We start from the raw sequence: 16,425 nt of genomic DNA on the forward strand, positions 1-16,425 counted from the left end.
AGTTCCCGTACCAGGTGGTGAAGCAGCCAGTCAGCAGGCTTTCAATGGTGCCTCTGTAGAAGTCCCTGTCATCATTTAGACGGCTGGTCCCAGCACCTAGCTTCAAGACACTGATGAATGGCAGCCAAGTAGCTACACTGCAGTGCCAGTTTGCCCCGATGCTGCGCACAGGCTGCTATTCTATCTCCCCCGGTGTGTGTCTGGTGTGTGTCTCTCACTCCTGGTGTGCAGCATCTCTCTCTCTCCTGGTTTCTTTCCCACCTGGTGTGAGTCAGTGAGAAGATACCAACTAACGTCAACAAACGTTTGAACTTGGCAGGTGCGCTGCCAGGGACCCAAGAAAGTGCAGTGTCGAATTGTGTGCAATTCAACCAATCAGGGGGCGTGAAGAGTGGGAGATCATGAATGTGTGAATGGGGGGAAGGGGAGGGGGGATGGGTACTGCACTATAGAATTTGTAATATCACTTCCTTTATTAGCTGCCACACTGGGGCCTGCCTGACTCAGCCTTTCAGTTGCAATGAAACCAAACAAATCACAAATTCTGAAGCTAAAAATCTAAATTCCAAATTATAAATCCTACGCATTTCTCAAAGTGATCATTAACCTCACCTAACCAAAAAGCTGAAGGGAAAGACCATTGTGCAATGTCTAATAATGTCTGTCTTTGATTATGGTCATATTGCACTTGTTTTTTCGTAGCCCTCCTATTTCATTTGTCTGCATCTGTGATTTTCATGTGATTTTTATTGTTTTATATGTAGGCCTAGCTACCACAATTTTGTAATTGTTTTTTTTTTTTAATTGCTAGGGCGTCCTTGAAAAAGACAGTTTGCTCTCAATGTCCCTCCTGTATAAATAAAGGTTAAATAAAATAAAGATACACATTTTATCATCTCTAGACACCAATCGAAGCTTCTCTTATCGCTGCTGCAGCGTGGGGTTTCCCACAGCTGATTGCAGGGTTACCGCGCCCATCTCATCGTTCGATGGACGGACAGCATTACTACGGAAAGGGCAGAAGTTAAGCCTGGCTAAAAAGGAGAGAGTAGACTATCTTGTTGAATCAAGTATACTGAATTTAAACCTCTTCTTTTGTCTGTCTGGGCATACGAGCAATACCGTGTTTTCAGTAGGCTACAGCAGGGCTAGTTAGTGGGTGTGATCCCCCCTCCCCTCTCCGGTTGGTTGACTGAGGTTGTCAAGCTCCCCAACCATAGCCTACGTTCGGGAAGGGCTGCTCCTCAGAAAACTAGCTGGCTAGCTAGTTTGTAAGCTAGCTTTTCGGTGTTCGTTGATGCGTGGATTGAAGGGATACACCGTTTTCTTTTCCAGTCAATGCCAAAAACATAAAAACAAACGCAAATTGAAACAGGTAAGGATGAACCCAACATTAATGCTGCTTTGATATACACTGCAAGCATGTTAAACCTAGCTGTTGAATTCTGGCATAATAGAAGTGCCCGGGGTGGGGTAACATTAGCGATAGCTTGCTAGTGTTTAACGTTAGCTGTGGTTAGCTACTTATCTCATAGGCAAGACAACAGCCAGATGTGTAGCTACTGGGAACAATTTGCATTGGATAAACATCATGCAATTAGACTAACATGCGCGTAACCAACGTTGGCTTACCACTCATTTATTCGGTTAAATGCTGCTAGTTGGCGTTGTGAAGTGACGTTAGCGTGTGAAGCTTGATGTCAATGATGGGCCAGCGGAGGTGCTTCTGGGCCTAAATGGCTTGAAGTTGGAACTAATAACGGGTAGTGGTGACTACTACAATGTTAACGGTACAGCTCAGCTAACGTTAGCTTTATAGTTAATGACGTTAGTTGCATACGACAAAATTCACATTTCAGTGAATTTATACAGTATACAGGTTAACGTTACAGTTGACGACAGCCCCTTGCCCGGCTGGAACAATAAAACGTCCCGTTAACAAATGTATAGCAAATGTTAGCGTGAGTTATTTTGGATAGCGTTAACACCCTGTTTTTACAAGCCGAACCTAACATAAGCAGCCTGCATTTGTCTGTCTCAGTCTACAACGAAACGGTCGCCCCGGTGAACCGCCTCTTGCAGTGATGTTGAAGTTAGTTAATTCGCTTGTTGCGTTGGTTAATGGTTTTAAAACTATGGGAGGTAAAATAGTTGTAACGTTATAGCTACCGGATGAAATTCATATGCATCTGAAGTATCAGTTATTGCAGTTGTTGCTCATTAAAGTCAAACAGGCCACCACCCGACCTTGCAATTTCTACAGGCTCGGGTCCTTTGCTAGTTTAGATAACGTATACGTCGTAATCAAATTAAATGGGCACAGTTGGGCTTAACGCGATTGTTAGCATCCAACTAATTGGATTTCTTCAGGCAAAGCAAACAGCCCGGAGTAGTCAGTATACTTCTCACTACATTGGCTTGAAAGCTAGCTAACGTTACCCAGCAGCAATCCATGTAACGTTAATTACGGAAGAGCAGCGGAGTCTTCCCAGAAGTGGCTGTCGTAATGTTAGAAGCTTACAACGGTAGCTAAAATTTAATGGTAGTGTGGTCACGTTAGAGCTGTTCTCAAGTTAAGTACGTTACATCGATAAGGGTAGTGGCACAGGACTTTGATTGCGTCATTCTTAAATCATAAGCAGAATTGTCGCTATGTTACTGGCTAAATCCCTTCCATGGATACTAGCTCAACTCTGCAGGCCTACACTAGCCCACTAGCAAGCTAACTAGCGGGCAGCAGTCTGCAAGATGGCGTTTAGGTGCATCTTCTCAGATTTCCATCAGTGCAAGTCGGATTAGCATTATGTTTGTGGCGCTCAGGGTATTTCGAAACCGTCTTCAGATACTATCATTCTGAACCACTAGACTATTTTTACTATATTATTGTGTTGAGCTGCAAGAATTATTTAGCTGGGTTATGAATAGTGTGTTTGTAGACCAACCTTCCAAAATAGAGTAACAAACTGACAGAGACTGCTATTCAGCAGGCATTCAAATATGATGCAAACCATCCTACTGTTGGAGGCAAATCATGGTAACGTTAACCATTCCTGCACACAATGACTGTCGGTACACTACACCTCAGTGTTGAGTAAACCTGTGCATACGATGCATAGAATGTTATTGCTTGCTTTATAGATGCATATAGCCGCATAGAATGTTATTGCTTGCTTTATAGATGCATATAGCCTTAATTCCATTCATTTCCATACAATAGTTAAATCAGGTGTTTTCATCACAAAACGATTAACTGCTAATTATGTTTTAATTTTCAACTGACATTTCTTAACGTGTATGGAATGGAATCTGAAAATGCAACCTCATTCCAGTTCATCCAAACAATAATGGAACCAATAGTCACATTGGGCAGTTGGAAAAGAGACCTTGTTAGGCTAGCGATAGCACCAGTAGTGTGAAAATCCAGGCACTTGCTTTAATCATGTGGTGTGTAAAAGAATTAAGCTTATACACATCCTTTTATAAACGGGAAACATTTCTGATGTCTGGGCTGGCTTTGCCAGCTGTTTATGTTAGTGGGCATGGGAAGGATTAGACACTCACTGACTGAGGCTTTTAGCTTTCAGGATTATGGGGTTGCTCAGTGATAGTGCTGGTTATGGTCTTTTCTATGATCCAGCTTTAGACATGTGAAACATGGCATTATCATACAACACAACAGATTAACTAACTTGTCCTTTGAGAAAATGCATTTGTTCCTATTTAGACATTAGCATAATCTATACTTTTCATATGGAAATGTAGAAAGTACCTTGGATTTCAGGGAGCAGCAGGCACAGCCTGCAGACCTGAGAGCAGCTAGTAATAAGCCACAACTTCAGGCTGTTTGCCACAACTCATTGTTTATCGTGCAGTCAGCTGACCCTGATCAGGCGCATGGAAAGGAGAAGTGATGAAGCAGAGGAACTCCAGACTGTCAGCATCCATAGAGGTCGATTTACAAATAATATTTCTGAAGCGGGAAATTAAAAGCCAGATTTAGATTCTGAACTCAGGCTATCCCACTTTGGGGTTTGCCTTTAGAGTAATTTGATTCAACGCTATTTTTTGAATTTAATCATGAATCACTGAAAAGCAGTTTCATATTTCCAACTATTCAAGGAGTTAGCCTTTCACCTTTGACAAAAAGCCCTGTATTTCTACTAGAGCTCTGGACAACAGCTTCTAGCAACTTCAATGTTATCTTCCCTGTGTGCAGCATTGCCAGTAGTTGTAGGTTGTTACCTAGCCTCAACGCGAGACTCATCAGCCGTCCTTCCTTCAGAGTCTCAAATGCGCCGTCTCTACAGCCACTTCAACGCCGACTTGCCAACAACGCCGTGGCTGCACACGATATACACGCTATCAATCACAATAAAACTCTACCCACCTCCGAGACAATGTTGTTATCCATGGGATTTAAGAGGTTTTCAAAGTGAGCATGGCATTCAGTCACTTGATGATGCTACTCAGTTATTGGGCTACATTCCATCATGTGTTTATTAGATGATTAATCAGTAAGAGGATAACCTGTGTTTGAAAAGATCAACCAATCAGAGGACCTAAAAATAATCATGTATTGTAGAAGATTGTCAGTCCTGTCTTGAAAACCTCTGACATAGCCTAGGCCTACTGACTGTGACACAGCCTAGGCCTACTGACTGTGACACAGCCTAGGCCTACTGACTGTGACATAGCCTAGGCCTACTGACTGAAATACAACAGGTAAGGTGCCTGGGGTGTCAAGGGGCGTTTAAGTGAATGGCACAATGCCCCGCTTAGTAAGTTTAGTTTTCTTTAGTCAATTAGTTTATCTGCCTACTGTCTTTATTTACCAATTGTAATGTTGCCCCTTTGAGCTTTTTCCCTGAGTTGTGCAGATATCTCTGTTAAGTGCTTGTTTGCTGTATCAGAATACAAATGGACAAAGCTTCATTCATCATGTGAGAACATCTTGCATAGACTCCAACTTAGATCAAAGTGACATTTTTAAAGAGGCAGTGTGTGCATTACAAAGAAGTACTAGCTGAATATGCTTCTAGTGTAGCCTCCATGCAGAACGGTGGCGGCTGCACATAATTACGCTGCCTGCGCAGCATCACAAGTTTGACCATTAATCTGCCGTAATGACCTAATATTAAATGTGGCTATGTTGGGTCACTCACAGGGCTGCTCTTTGCATTTCCTGAAAGATTCAGCGTGATTGCGTGTAAAATGGCATAGCTGTGGCCCAACACAATTTGCTCACACACACACAGACACTTCACATTCTTATTATATAAGATAAGCAGAATAGAATATCTGGAAGTCCTAATCTTCAAAAGGTCATGCAGCTTGCCCCAGGACACTTGTCTTTTGGTCATGTTATGCAGATCCTGCATAATTCAGTCATTGTATTGTGAGTAAAAATAAAGTCAAAGTACCGTACATCCAAAGTACATTTACCCTGATTCTCAATCTGTGAGAGATGCCAATTGAATGTATTTGTTGGAAATGTTGTGTGTATCCTCCATTTTTGTTTGTAAAAAAAACACATTTATATATTTCACTAGATGGATTTGAGTACAAAGTTATCTGTTTTGCACGGCCCTGTGTTGTGAAGGAAGGGCACTTCAGCATCAGACCTGGGTCCCCCCAAAACTGTTAGTCTTGAAATAATTTAATTAAAACAGAGGTTGATTTGTATTAAATTGCTTTGACAAATGTGATTTGATGTAGTTGAAGTTATGCTGATTATATTGGGAGTGTGCTACTGCTAAGGACATTACTTGATTTTTTTTATTTTTATGTCTTGATATAAGTGGCTTATTGATCACTTGGCAAAAAATCGGAATATCCCAAGGATTGAGATCAACAGGATGATGGCTGCTTTTCAGATCAAGTCATGCCTTAACAGGATTTGTCTGGCAGTCTCAATTGTGTGTCAGGGTTATGTCAATGACATTGAGGTGGGAAAGTAAGGTTGAACCGTTAACTTGCCAATACAAATTTGACCTAATGTAGATGATTGGACTATCACCCCCCACCCAATGCTTACTGCAATTAAGAATCTGGTTGTCTCTGAACTGGGCTCAAACCCACATTGCTTATAGCTCAAAATGAGGCCCAATGAGTTTTTCATTCTTAATTCATGATCTTTTTTTCCATAAAGATTTGTGTGACTGATTAAAGTGGCTCCCTTCATTCTCTTTTTAGATCAACAAGTGTCCCGGCAGCTGGAGTAAGGTCATCGAAAAAGCGGAGGAAAAATGAGTGAACTGGACCAGTTACGCCAGGAGGCAGAGCAGCTCAAGAATCAGATCAGAGTGAGTGAGCGGCACTAAAGCTGCATTCAGCGATGTTTTTGTGTTAAAATAAGTGTTAAATGGCTCTATATTCTGACAGCAATCACTGAAATAGTGTTTGGTCAGTAACTCTGTCCCTTCTTCTGTAGCCCTGCAAGCAGGGCGAACGTATCGCTGTAACTGGTAGAGACTCAGGGATTGCGGCGTTCGATTCGGGGTGAAAAAATACATACAGGTATAGTTCTTTAGAGGCATCCAATCAGAGAAATGTTGACATTTTCTGGAAAACGGAACGTCAGATCGCGATGCCTATAAAGGACTACATGTATTTTTTTCATCCATGAGTTACGGTTGCGGAGATACGTCTGCCCTGCATGCAGGCCTACCAGAGAGAGATAGAGGGCAGCGGGGGGTTGGGAGTTCCAAGTTACTGACCAAACACTCTATTTTAGTGATTGCTGTCAGAATATAGAGGCATTTAACACAAAAACACAGCTGAATGCAGCTTTAAACACTTACTGTACCCGTATACAGTACCATCAGTTATTCATAAAGAACATGGACATTTTGATGCAAGTTAAGCATATGAAACAATACAATGCAAGATACTGAGACAAACTGTCCTCCAAAGATTTTGCTTAATTGTTTTTGCTTCTTTCAGGATGCCAGGAAAGCATGTGCAGATGCCACGCTATCACAGGTACAATTTAACCCAATAATCTATTCCTTCTCTTGAAAAACACTGGCTCCCAAATTAACTAAGGTGCTGTGTATTTTCCAGATCACAGCTAATATCGACCCTGTTGGCCGAATTCAGATGCGTACAAGACGAACGTTGAGGGGGCATTTGGCCAAAATTTATGCCATGCATTGGGGAACAGATTCCAGGTAAACGAAACACTTGGAAGTAATTATGAATTACATGTACGGTACATTTTGTTGGAAGATCTTGTTTACGCCGCTCTACCAGATGAGCCACCAGGGAAAATAGCATGTTTTTTTTAATGTTGCTTGGCATTTTTGTTTTCATAGCTTGTTCATGGCCCTAGGGCCTAGGTTACCAGATAAATAAATGTTGTGTTATACCTGTGACTCAATCATCCTCCCGGTCTCATTTTCACAGGCTCTTGGTCAGTGCCTCCCAAGATGGAAAACTCATTATTTGGGACAGCTATACCACAAACAAAGTAAGTCTTTCATGGCGGAATTTGGTAAACATTTTTGACAAACATTTGATCTCAAAAACGTGATACCCCTTGGCTGAAATTTGTTTGGCACAGTCCCCACCCAGCCCTCTCATGGCACTTTGAGTTATAGTGGCCTGTCATTGACAGAAACAATAGTCACATGTTCACACTAAAAACTAATAACCTAGCTCATTTAAGCAGAGATTCAGAAATGTATAACGACGAGGTAAAATATCATAGTGCAAAATATTGATTTATCATTTGCTTTTTTGTGGGGGAGTTAGAAGCTATGTGGTTATTTTCAGCCTGCGTAGTATTTTTCTAGTTTTAGATTAAATTTAGAGTGACTTCACTGTAGAGCTATGTTCCTCTCAGTTTGCAGGGAACACTGGTCTGTAATACAGTCCCAACAGGGCAAAGTGACGATCAAAACCTCAAAGCATGCCTTTTGTACCACACTACCACTTACCATGATCTGCAAACATCTGCTACGTTCAATTTTGGCATTATACATTAGGGGTGTCAAAAATAATCGATTATAAGGTGCATCGCGATGCGGACGTGCACGATTCTGCATCGATTCACAAATGTCAAAAGTCGATTATTAAATTATTTATTTATTTTTAATAATCAAATAAAATATAATGGAAGTACATGCAGTTGTTTATTTTAATTATGGATCATAATACAATGCAAAAAAGAAAGTGAGAAAAAATAAATCATATATTGGGGGAAAAAAGTGATGCATCGATTTAAGATGCATCGAGATGCATCGATAATCGTAATCGAATCGTAGCCCTCTGAATCGTGAGGCCAGTGAAGATTCACAGCCCTATTATACATGCCCTGAGTATTTTGCAGCATTAGATATGTTATTTTAACTAAGATCATTAGCCAGTAGAAAATTAAAATCAGGATAGAAGACCAGCAGAGGAAGTGTGTGAGCAATCACAAAAAGGATCAGATGGACCATTAACCAGTCCCTCCAGGATTTCGTAGAGGGTTTTTTGTTGTGATTATTGCGATCAAAAATGCTTGATTTTGCAGCGGCTTTTCTCAATAATTGTGACGCAAAGTTTTATGGTGCCAGTCATTTTAACTTTGCAACCCTTATGAACCTTCAGCAGCCATGTATTTTGTTACCTTTGAACAGATCAGATGATATAGGCCTACTGTATGGCCCTGTGTAGTTCAGGGGCGGCGGCATTAGCTCAGGAGGTAGAGCTGTCGCCTGGGAATCGTAAGGTTACCGGTTCGAGGCTGGCTCCTCCCGGTAGCGTGTCGAAGTGTCCTTGAGCAAGACACTGAACCCCTAACCGCTCCCGATGAGCAGTTGGTGCCTTGCATGGCTGCAGATGCCGTCTGTGTGTGACTGGGTGAATGTGAAGTATTCATGTAAAAGCGCTTTGGGTAGTCGATAGACTATATAAAATGCGCTCTATAAATACAGTCCATTTACTTTTGCAAAAATAAGTGCATTGATTGTATTGCATTGCAATGAATTTGTGTTTTTGTCTCGTTCTAGGTTCATGCCATTCCTCTTCGCTCTTCCTGGGTCATGACTTGTGCATATGCACCTTCAGGAAATTACGTGGCCTGTGGAGGTTTAGACAACATCTGTTCCATTTACAACCTGAAAACCCGCGAGGGGAATGTACGTGTGAGCCGTGAGCTCGCTGGACATACAGGTATATGGTAGGGCTGTGCCGATTCACTTATCTCCCGATTCGATACTATCACGATACTTTGGTGCCGATTCGATATATATTGCGATTCACGATTATTGCGATTCTACGATTATTGCGATTCGATATTACGATTTATTGCGATTTTTGTTTATTTTTTTCTTTTATTTTTTCAGTTTGTTTGCTTTTTTACACTAGATTAGAACATGGGAAAAGTTGAATCATACACTAGAGACTGTATATTATATATCATGAGTAGGGCTGGGCGATATAGTTAAAAACAGGGGCGGACTGGGATCATAATTCAGGCCGGGCATTAGATACCAAGCAGGCCAGGCCGATATGGGCCAACGCGCGTGAAATTTGGGCCGTTTGAAGCCAGATTTGGGCCGTTTGAAGTCCAATTTTACAATGAGATGCACCCACTTTAACCCTGAAGTGTAATTATTACTTCAGACTAACTAATAAAGTAATAAAACCACTAGTAAACCAGTAGGCGGCGCCTAGCCTGCTGTTCAGTGAGTGGCCTGACTGCAAGCACCAAAAAAAAAAAAAAAAAAAATTTTTTTTTTTTTTTTTTTTTTAATTTGCGATTATCGATTCTGGAATAAAAGATCGATCCAAAAAATCGTGACATTAAAAATCGCGATACTTAGGTGAATCGATTTTTTCTCCCACCCCTAGTATATGGCCTACTCTTTCTTTGGTGTGTCACTTCTCTATCTCTGTAACTCTCTAGCAATTAGCATTGTGATGAAAGACCTAGCAAACTGCAATTGACTATATGTACATATTTCATACAATAGGTAGAAGAAGTCACTGCCGTTTATAATTCTGGTGGTGCATAAATGCAAATACGACTGTTGATTTGACAGTCATGTTTCATTGCTGATTTGGAAATCCTACATATAATTCATTTTGAATGATTGCTGTATTTTGTGAATACCAGGTTACCTGTCCTGTTGTCGCTTTGTTGATGACAACCAGATTGTTACAAGCTCTGGAGATACCACTTGGTAAGTATAGAGGCTTTAGACCACTAGACCAGTGATACTCAACTTGCGGCCCGGGGGCCAGATGCGGCCCGCGACAGGGTGCAGAGTGGCCCCCCGGCCATTTTCTAATAGTTTCACGTTAGTTTTCATTGTGAATTAGAATCTAATTCACAATAAAAAACTAACATGAAATAAAGTTTGACTGAGCTCCAGCTAAATTGTCAAATACCGCCGTCTGCTCGCTACCCAGGCACTTACGTATGTATGTACTTACCCTAACTAACTTAACCTAACTAACTATCCGGTGTGCACAACAGCATCAGACTAAACTCCAGCTGACACCCCAAAAACCTACAATCTGCTACAGAAAAATGTATATTTGTTTATTAACTGGCCCCTGGCCTCCTATCTTTTCACAAAAGTGGCCCTCGGGGAAAGCAAGTTGAGTATCCCTGCTTTAGACTTGCATATACATGGCTTTGTATCCTTGGGTTTGAACAAAGTTATTCTACTTTTAACATTTGAAAGGGGCTTGTAAACATTTGAGAAAGGTTGGAGAATTGGTAAGCAGATCTTTCTAATCCCATATTTCATTTTGTAGTGCACTTTGGGACATTGAGACTGGCCAGCAGACGACCACATTTGCTGGACACACAGGGGATGTCATGAGCCTGTCATTGGCTCCTGATACAAGGTTATTCGTCTCTGGTGCATGTGATGCCTCTGCTAAACTCTGGGATGTCCGAGAGGGCATGTGCAGACAGACATTTACTGGCCACGAGTCTGACATCAACGCCATCTGTGTAAGTAGTTTACAATACGTGAAACTGTACATTTACACTTTCCAGTCACCTTACTACCGAGCTGTAGCCTGGTAAACGTGAACTCACATTTCATTTCGTGCTACAAGACCATCTGCCCTCAAGCCCTGGGAGGGTATTTGCAGAAATTGTAAAGTGTTCTAGCCAATCAGCGACCCGCCTCATAGTTGACATTGTAACCCGGCCAATCAGGAACGCCGGTAGCAAAACAATAATGGCTGCCTCCATGCCTGTCCGCCTCGAGGACTAATGTCAACGTTTGTCGAGTTTAGTGATGCATCATTAGTGATGCGCGGGTTGACCCTTGACCCGCGCGTCGGGTAGGTTCGGGTCAGCTTACTAGAAAATAGGATAGATACAGGCAGGTGTGTCAGAAAGTGACAAAGCAGTGTTATTAGATATCTTAACTACAGCAGAACGAGTAACCCATAATTAAAAACTCTTTCACACAGACGGATGCACAGAGAGACTGACATGACCTCTCTCTCTCTCTCTCTCTCTCTCTCTCTCTCTCAAACACACAGACTCTGTGTGTCTCTGTGTGCTCTCTCTCTGGTGCCATGACTGTAAAAATACACTTGACTGCTTTGCCCTTTTTTGTGGCAATTAAAACCATTACTGAATTATTATAGAAACAGTGCCGTTATAGAAATGATTGAGTGATCATAGAAACATTAGGCTACGTGCTGTTACTATAGAAATGGTTGAATGATCATAGAAGCGTTACGCCATAACGGTCATAGACCGTATAATGTAACCGTATGGACGTCGCTACCGTGACATCACCCATTGGTTTTTGGACTCCTGTTTTGATGCTTTGAGGTTGGCTTTTTCACCGTCACCATTTTGGTTATTTTTTAGTCAGAAGTGACGTAAATTTGGATAATGGCTCTTCTCTGTATGATCACTGGATAGGCAACCTGTCAATCACGCCCCAAAACATACTGTAGTCTGCTTTATCGTCTATTTTACTCGAAAAGGTACCATAAATCACTAAATGAACATCATGCTCTATTGAAGAAGACTTGGAAGTAGTGATTGAGACCATCAGACATTTGGATATATACTTCTGTTAACTGGAGCTATTGAGAGGAGCTTTCTTCCTGTGGTGTCCAAGCATACCCAACAGCTTTCCAGCTCTGTATGAGCTGGGAGGTCAAGGGACTCCTTTGAAAAAGTTTTCCTTTGCCCAAATTTAACCTACGTTTTGGAGCATTATCCTTCCAGACAAACGAGCATAATGGGTGGGATCAATGGATGCCTTAGGTCTTGTAGTTTCTTCTGATAACAGGATCTCCACTGTAGCCTTAAAAATGACCCTGCTACAGCCGTTTGATTGCCCGCGAAAATCGGGAATGTTGGCAGACCACTCGCGGCCCACCTGTAGTACCTCCACGGCCCACTAGTAGGCTGCGGCCCACAGTTTGGGAATCACTGCTGTAGGGAAATGTGCTTGGAGACTGTTTTGATGGGCACATCTATTGCTCCAGCATAGCCAACTGAGACAAATTTGGCCAAAAGTACAGTTATTTAGAAAAGAAATATTCCACAGTACAGTGGAACATGTACAGGGAAAATACTCATCGCTTTCAAAAGTCTCAATTTCTGCCCACCCACACTACAACGCAACTTTGGAGTTTTAGCACTGGTACGCACTCAAACCTTAGCAAAAGATATGCGGTTTAAAAGGAAACAGTATTATTGTAAACGTACCCTAAATTGGCAGTTTGCGGTTCGGGTGCTCAGTTAACACATTTTGTCTGGGTGCTGGTATCAAAAAACCCTGACCCTGCATCACTAGTGGTAATTCATATACTGTAGATGTCCTCCTTGTTTGTGTATTGATCATTCCTCTTTTGTAATTTACAGTTCTTCCCCAATGGCAATGCCTTTGCAACGGGCTCTGATGATGCCACCTGCAGGCTGTTTGATCTGCGTGCCGATCAGGAATTAATGATCTACTCTCATGACAATATCATCTGTGGCATCACCTCCGTCGCATTCTCAAAGAGTGGCCGCCTCCTCCTGGCTGGATATGATGACTTCAACTGTAACGTGTGGGACACACTAAAGGCTGACCGTGCCGGTTAGTAATCGGAACTCCAACTCACGTTGCAAACTTACTCTTGGTTTAAGTAATAGTGAATTGGAAAATAACTCCAAATACTGTACATATAAATGTTTGTATATTTGGGATTTTCATGTTTCCCTGTAGGCCAGATTAACAATTATGGTACTCTTCTAGGTGTGTTGGCTGGACACGACAACCGTGTTAGCTGCCTCGGAGTTACTGATGATGGTATGGCAGTTGCAACAGGATCCTGGGACAGTTTTCTGAAGATCTGGAATTGAAGCCTGAAGGTGATTTTTTGTGTGCAATTGTTTCATAATGTTCTTTCACTAGAAGCAGCCTTATTCAATTTATAATTGTGTATTGCAGTGGTTTAAACATGAGCAGTTTGCACTTCACAGAATTCATGCATAAGGGCCCTTGATATTATCCTGCAGTTCCTCTGTGTCCTTTATGGCAAAATGCCTTAAACTCAAACTAAAATCTGCCCCTAAGAGTATAGTTGGAAAATTAATTTAACATAGCTAAAGGTGATTGAGGCCAAAGGCCCTCCACCAAATGTGGTATTTTCACTTTTAAAATGATCAGATGTTTAGGGAAGAGGATTTTCATTTTGCATTTAATGTAGTTAGCCTTTAGAGTTGGTACAGTTATTCCACTGAGAAATGAAGTCCAGGATGTTACTCAGATAACAGTACCTTTTTCAAACATACATGGGGTTTATTGCTGCTGTGAATTGTGACAGCACAGCTGATGTCACAGGACTGTAGAAATGAAGTGTTGTATTTTGAAAACAATACATTAAGCTGTTACCTACTGTACTTGGTCAATTGCAGTGGATCATAGAATTCCTTAGAATGAAATCTTTTAGATTTTTTAAAGCTCCCAACAAATCTAAAAATAAATAAATAGAAAATCCCGACAAGGCCAAATCTACGAATGTGAGCTTTTGAACACAAGCAGCACTCCTGAATTCCTAGGACATTGATTTATTGATTTATGAATGGCTCAATGGCTTTCTGTGAATTGTAATACTTTATACCGTTTTAAAATGACACTTGATACAAGTTGCCATTCAGTTCAATTCTGACTTTCTTTTTTTTGTTCCTCAGAAGATATTTTAACTCCAAAGTTGACTGGAAGACCATTACAACTTCAGAATGTTATATTTCACAGCATCTTCTTCAACACTGTTTAAACTGACTCAGACACCACAAAAACGAAGGGAAACAAACAACTTTCCCACACAAAGAAGAGCACAATTGTTTTATCACCTAACTAAAAAAAGGATCTCCTGTGGTATCAAATCAGAAACTTGTGCATTCCTTCTTGGACCATTTTATGTTACCTTGAAAGAGAAAACAACACTATCATCCCATGCAAATGTATGCGTCTTGAAAGCAAATGTTGGAGTGTAATTGTACAAATTATTTAACTTTTTTTTTAAAGAATTATATTCGGATGGTTTGTTATTCTTGATGGCTTTCTTTTTGTCATATTTCTTCAGTGGTTTTAGATATGTTTGAAATTACAGCTTGTCTTTCTAATCAAGTTAAATCATGTAAGAAAGATGAGAGAAACCATGCAGAAGCAAAAGCTTGATCAGATTACATGAGCAGCTTTCGATTTGTCCATGATGTATTTATATACTAGCTGTTTTTGTTTCATCACAGCTTTTTGCACATGAAGAAGCTTTGCCTCTCAACTAATACTATGTTAACTAACCAAGCACATGCTATAAGTTGTTATGAATGCGCATTCCAGTACAAAAGGAGTTATGAGTAACTTTATCCAGTTAACCCCCTTAATTCTTGTACATGCCTTTGACTTTGGGTGGGATGGGATGGGATGGGGCAGCAAGGTAGGGTACTGAGATTGTTGGGGCATGGCTGGATTTTATGATATGGATGGGGGATTGTGTTTAGTATCCACTTGGAGTGAAACACCTCGCCTGACTAAATAGACACTTCCTTTGCTTGGGACTGCAGTTGCAACTCTGTGAATGAAATGTACAAATCAATGTCTGAAAAATAATGGTCTGATGTTTTAGGTTGAGACATTTAATTTTGTCTGCCATGAGTTAATTTAGATGTGCATGCTGTAGACTTGCTTTCAATGGTGCAAAAAATCCTAGATTTCTTTTTTTTTTTTTACTTTTTTTTTTGTCCTCAAAAGGAGAATAACCTATTGATTTAATTTGAACTTAATGGAGGCTTTTTTCCCTGCTCGCTGAAACTGCATACATCATGTACTAATACTGGTAACGCTATGCACCAGAATGAGCAAGAATGGAGAAAGGACTGAATATTGACTGCATACCTAGTGTAAATTACGCTTACCAGTTCAAATGATGCCAATTTTTTGTAATAATTATAACAATCATTGTGAGAAATCTATCCTTGACCAGTCCTCCCTCTCTTTGAAATCTCCACACTCAATGGAACAAAAATGTCCTCATCCTGTCCATACTAAAACTTTTTGTACATTTTTTTCTTGGTCTTAAATTGAAAGCATCTGAATGACAGAACATTTCACTGTATACAGAAGCACTTTTGTTAAAGTTATGACATATTTTCACTTTTCTTTTTTCTGCAATGATGTACAATAAATGTGATGTATTCGTGTGTGGCCACAAGTGAAAATGCAATTCAACTGAGATGGATTCCCTTTTCTCTTTCCATTAATATGATAGAGCTCTGCACCCTTACGTACCTTTTCACTTTTTGTATTTTATTTCAGTCTGTTGGTGTTCCACGGTGAGCTGGATGCAAGATAGATACTGTACTAAATTGTACTGTTATTGAACATGTAATAAAAAGCTGTTTGAGATCTTTCTTGTTGACTTTAGTTGAATCGGAAAGCCACAGTGGAGGCTCGCTTCGTTTTGAAAGTAGCTATTGTAGAATAAATAATATATAAACTAAATGCTATACTGGGGGTCTGTAAGTGAATGTCTTCAATATTGCACCCCAAACCTGAGTTTTTGGCAAAAGTCAAATTTGAATAAGTAGCCTAAATGAATTGAAGTTTCAGTCCGTCATATCTCTTATTTATTTACATTTTACAACATCCTAGTAGTACAACGCATGGATGTATTAAAATAAGGTACAACGTAGCTAGTCTCTTAGAACAGACGAGTTGGCTTCCGCAATTTTCAAATGCTCTCGCCATACCGTCTGTACGTGAAGTAGTGAAAAAAACCTTCAGACCGGAAGGAAGTTCGACGGAATCTGACCAATCACGACACGCGTGTCCACGAAAAATATGTTCCCCCCGGAAACTTAAACCGATGCAGGTTGCTAATGCTAGCAGTGCTTTAGAATTACCATGGAAGCTACGCCGACGAAACCGGTGAAATAAGACCCTGATAGACGTAAACGATGTA

The 16,425-nt window shown here is 40.7% G+C and overlaps 1 protein-coding gene across 1 annotated transcript; it reads left to right on the forward strand.

Annotated features, from left to right (window-relative positions):
- Positions 1-987: 987 nt before the first annotated feature.
- LOC310772102 (guanine nucleotide-binding protein G(I)/G(S)/G(T) subunit beta-1) lies at positions 988-15,874 on the forward strand. The gene is made up of 11 exons (XM_083664561.1): positions 988-1,375; positions 6,193-6,302; positions 6,943-6,981; positions 7,063-7,169; positions 7,405-7,468; positions 8,994-9,156; positions 10,103-10,169; positions 10,750-10,951; positions 12,839-13,055; positions 13,215-13,330; positions 14,153-15,874. The coding sequence occupies exons 2-10, from the start codon at positions 6,246-6,248 to the stop codon at positions 13,319-13,321; spliced, it is 1,023 nt and encodes a 340-aa protein (XP_083520687.1). The 5' UTR covers positions 988-1,375; positions 6,193-6,245; the 3' UTR covers positions 13,322-13,330; positions 14,153-15,874.
- Positions 15,875-16,425: the final 551 nt, after the last annotated feature.

Source organism: Poromitra crassiceps (genome assembly GCF_964638095.1).
Source record: "Poromitra crassiceps genome assembly, contig: HAP1_SCAFFOLD_1971, whole genome shotgun sequence".
Classification (NCBI taxonomy): domain Eukaryota; kingdom Metazoa; phylum Chordata; class Actinopteri; order Beryciformes; family Melamphaidae; genus Poromitra; species Poromitra crassiceps.